Below are 4,548 nucleotides of genomic sequence, written 5' to 3'. Positions count from 1 at the left end.
ATATATGTACCATAAAACAACAGAGCTACAGATATATGTACCATAAAACAACAGAGATACAGGTATTTGTGCCATAAAACAAGAAAGCTACAGATATGTGTACACTGACCGAAAACCTTGTAAGTGTATACCATTTCCTTTATCAACACTTTGGTTGTTTCAGTTCTGTTGTGAGTAAATGACTATTGGTTATGATTCCGTCACCTAACTTTAGATATAACATGATGCAACTATAAGGATTTTCTGTTTGAGCGTGTACATGTGTATGAATTGATTTCAAACTCTGACAATGATAGACATACCATCAATCAAATTGAAACGCTAATGCAGTAACATGAGGCAATTCCGACGTTAAACCGTCTTTTACATAAGAACTTGGTGGATTACCTTGTTAGCTTCGACATGGTACAACTGCAGGGTATCACCATTTTTTTCATTTATCAGGTCGAATTGATTTTTATATCCCACACATATCTGGTTGTCTTCTTTATTTCCATCTATCAGTGTGACCAATAGTGGCGGCTCATCCGTGTGAAGTTCCTGTGTAGGAGAACTAATAAATATGTTACGGGAGCAATGGGACCAATAGTAGAAAACAACAGTTTTATGTGATATCAAGGTCGATGGTTTGAATTATGCTCGTTAGTATCCCTTGTTGTTTGGTTGTTACCATACCTATCCTCGCTATGTGACATTCCGCCGATAAAGCAGAGGACAGTTACCCTTCAGAGTCACATGATTTTCTTTTCTTTCGTTCTTTTTCAAGAGTTTCCATTTAAATGTTTCCTTCTTGCATATTTTGTCCTGATGTATCAATTTTGAGTTTAAATTGCGATAAACATAAATGTACCCGTAAAATGCCGATTCAATACGTTCTCTTGGTAACACGATACTTCCTATCTGTTTTAATCGATAAGCTTTCCCAATAGCAATATAACGCCAGTGTAACTCTATATAAAATCTGTATAACACCCTACTGCATACACGCAGAAATCGGATTCCGTATGTTATCACCATAACAACATAATACCCTTAAGCTCTAAATCCGTAAGCTGTTTCTATAACAGAATAATACATACCCGTACAAAGCTGAACCCATCTGCGATTTCGAAGTCCACCGTCGGACACCACGCAGACCAAGCAGCGGAGTGCTTCCATGTGAACAATAGTAAACGTCTCTGAACTGCTACAACCATACGGAGATGGCTAGTTCCAGGTCTGCTTAAGGCGTAGAGGTGACAACCTGTATCCACCCGAAAAAATAATACATGTGTAGGTTTGTGTAATAGAACGTCATAGCACGGGGGATCCTGTATTCACCCGAAATGGGGTAAAATGATACAGGTGTAGGTTTGTGTAATAGAACGTCATAGCACGGGAGATGCGTTGTCTAGAATCACAGGACATTTATAGTAAGAAGAGAGAGGTAACGTCTGTTTAAAAGATGTTTAATGTCTAGGGTCACGTGACACACAGAGTTATACAGAATTTGTTGTCTTTTGTCTCATGACGTTTATAGCAAAAAAAAAATTAATGTCGAGTGTCATGTGATACACAGAGATATAAAGAAGTCGTTGTCCAGTGTCACCTGACATTTATAGTAAGAGAAATGTAATGTCTAGTGTCACATGATACAAAAAACTATTTAGAAGTTGTTGTCTAGTGTCATATGACATTCATAGTAAGGGATAGGTAATGTCTAATGTCACATTACATTTATAGCAAGAATGCTTTGTGTAGTGTCCTGTACCATTCGTAGCACAAACGAGTCGTTGTTAAGAAACGTATATGATCGTCGTAAAGTAATGCTAGCTGTAGGTTTATTTACTTTGATGTTGATGTACATTTTTTAGTAAGTGCGAAAACAAGAAACCTATTGTTCTTTTACTTCATTAGGTTCCGGATATTCATGATGGTTCCTAATTTGAAGTATATTCTTGTTAAAGCTGCTTAACTATGTTCTGTATTATTGTAACAGGAACACAACACTATTTGTTTTCATTTGTCGAGATATGTAAGCGTGTCATAAAAAACTGCTGGCTATGTACCCTTGGTTTTGTCGAGTCTGTGATCCCGGCAGTCCAACCTGGTTCGAACGGTATGTTCATTGTATTCACCTTCAAAATCTAGGAGTCGAAACACATGGACCTTGCTGTCTTTACCTGCAGACAATGTTAAGCGTAATAAAAACAACTACAATGATAACTTGCATGCCCCAATCTGATGATATGGATAAGTGAAAGGTGATAAAATAAGAGATCCCAGATGGCCATCTATCGTACCATCTTCCTGGAATCAATGTATGTATAAGTTTTCTCTTCTCTTTCTTTTATGTTGGATTGCGTCATGTAAATAATAAATGCACCTTGTGGTAGCTTTTGATCAAACGCAATACTGTTATGTATGAAATTGATCTTATAAAGTAAAGTTGTCGTTTTAATAATAATAATAATTCGATGTTCTTATATACCGCTTTATCACAACCTATTTCGTAGGTCGTCTCAAAGCGGTTCACAAATTATTATCCGTGGTTATAGGGCCTTTGCAACCAGCCAATACCTTTCTCTACTCCATGTGGAGCATACAGCCGGAGCTGCCATTGAGGCGCTAACAACTAGCATTCAACAATTCTAGCAGTGCCCAACCACTACTCATTTACAGCTGAGTAGACTGGAACAAGCTGAGTAAAGTATCTTGCTCAAAGATACAACACAGTGCCATGCCGTGACTCGAACCCGCAACCCTTCGGTCACGAGCCCGGCGTTCTACCACTAGACTAACGTGCCTCCGTCTACTAGCATAGTACTTACTGTGTAATTTGATCAAGATCTGTCTAGTACTTCTTGGGAACTAGTGATAACAAACTGGAACCGTCAAAATCCAAAAAATGAATCTGGAGACCAATTTGATGTTACTACCAGATTAAAAACTTAAACATTCACAATCACAGACCAATGGAAATCAACGTATGTAACTTGATAAAGACCTGTCCAATACTTTGTGAGAAAGAGTGATATCAACAATGGATAGCTCACACTCATTGAAGACGGCTTTTTGGTGGCCCCCATCTTTACCGCATCAGTCTCAAAATAAAGCGTGCACAATGACCACGGGCAACCTGCATGCATGCGAACTTTGAGAAGAAAAAAATCCCTCCTGTACATTCTGAGCAAACGCGCTAACAAACTCTCGCAAAATCCAAGAAGGCTTCCTGTAGGCCATTCGAGTTTTTAGATCGGTCCCAAAATTAAGTATAACAACAAGGTATCGGAACCTACATATGAAATAAGAGAAATCCAGTATTTTCTGTGAAATAAAGCTAACAAACACTAACTCTCGAAATTCAATATGGCTGCATATCGGCCAACTCGTTTTTTAAACAGTCACAAAATACAATGTACATAACTAAGGAGCATGGGGAACCAACATGTGAAATCTGAGCACGATTAGAGAATTTGTTTATTGATTAAAAATTGTTACAATACCTTTTTCACTTCTCAGCACAAGGAGACCATGTGCTTCTACAATAGTCAGTTGTTTGACTAGCACTGTCCTGTCAAATATTGTCCTGGGCGGCAGACCCTCTGAAAGAAGGGCTTCCACTTATTGATACAAGTACATCAGCGTTAATACATTAATGTCTAACACTATATAGTTAAAACAAGAACAATCAACACCCCAAAACACGTTTCAATAGATATGTGAATAATCCTCAAGATACAATATAACAGATATGCCGAATTAAGCTGTTTCTTCTGTTACCATCGTTTGCAATCAATCTTTCTTGCTTATTATCCGCTCCAGCTGATCTAGTGCAGGCTTTGCCGAACGCCTCATCAAGAAATATATGAATGGTCGTGACGTGTCTTTTTACACAAAAAAGAAGATTTTATCGGTAGAGTCAAAACACATACTAAATTCGAATAAAAATGCATGCATTTACCGGGTAAATTATAATTTCATGATGACTTAAGTTGTTAGTATAACAGACTTGGAGTGTAGTGCATAAGTCATATTAAACAGTGCACCGTTTACGCATACGCACTTTTAAGATATAACACAAAACAACATCAATCAATAAAAATTCGCTCTGGTCATCTCATAATTGTAAAAATATTACCTTCTAGCACCACTGTTCCTGCATCCGTCGCAAGCACCAATTTGTCACCTATAACATGAAATACTCTGTAATGACTCAAACGCTTCCTGTTGATAGCAAAGGATAATTTGTTACAAAGATATATTTTATGAGCAAGAAACACTAATACATAAAATTTTTAAACAAGTAATTGTGTTTACAAATCATTGTGTAATAGAGAGAGAGAGAGAGAGAGAGAGAGAGAGAGAGACAGAGAGACAGAGACAGAGAGACAGAGAGAGAGAGAGACTTACCCCATGAATCACCGCAATGAATATGATGATGGAAATCTAAGTGTATTTGTTGTGGTTCCCAGGGCTGCAAGACAGAACAGGATGAAGTCAATTGGGCCAGTATCCCGATCGTTTCTAATTAGACCAGAACATGAACATTTCCCCAGTAATTTATGC

The 4,548-nt window shown here is 37.8% G+C and overlaps 1 protein-coding gene across 1 annotated transcript in view; it reads right to left on the bottom strand.

The window, feature by feature from the left end:
• Positions 1-4,456, bottom strand: part of LOC110447344 (GTPase-activating Rap/Ran-GAP domain-like protein 3) — a gene marked incomplete at its 5' end in the record, with an annotated part of 34,393 nt that extends 29,937 nt beyond the window's left edge. The window contains 6 exons of the mRNA XM_021492966.1: positions 388-540; positions 1,080-1,243; positions 2,049-2,162; positions 3,486-3,584; positions 4,121-4,168; positions 4,393-4,456. Coding sequence (XP_021348641.1) covers positions 388-540; positions 1,080-1,243; positions 2,049-2,162; positions 3,486-3,584; positions 4,121-4,168; positions 4,393-4,456 — 642 coding nt within the window. The remainder of the gene's footprint in view (positions 1-387; positions 541-1,079; positions 1,244-2,048; positions 2,163-3,485; positions 3,585-4,120; positions 4,169-4,392) is intronic.
• Between the last annotated feature and the right edge of the window lie 92 nt (positions 4,457-4,548).

The sequence above is a fragment of the Mizuhopecten yessoensis genome, unplaced genomic scaffold, assembly GCF_002113885.1.
Source record: "Mizuhopecten yessoensis strain PY_sf001 unplaced genomic scaffold, ASM211388v2 scaffold3321, whole genome shotgun sequence".
In the NCBI taxonomy this organism is placed as follows: Eukaryota; Metazoa; Mollusca; class Bivalvia; order Pectinida; family Pectinidae; genus Mizuhopecten; species Mizuhopecten yessoensis.
This window is presented reverse-complemented; position numbering and strand designations above follow the sequence as displayed.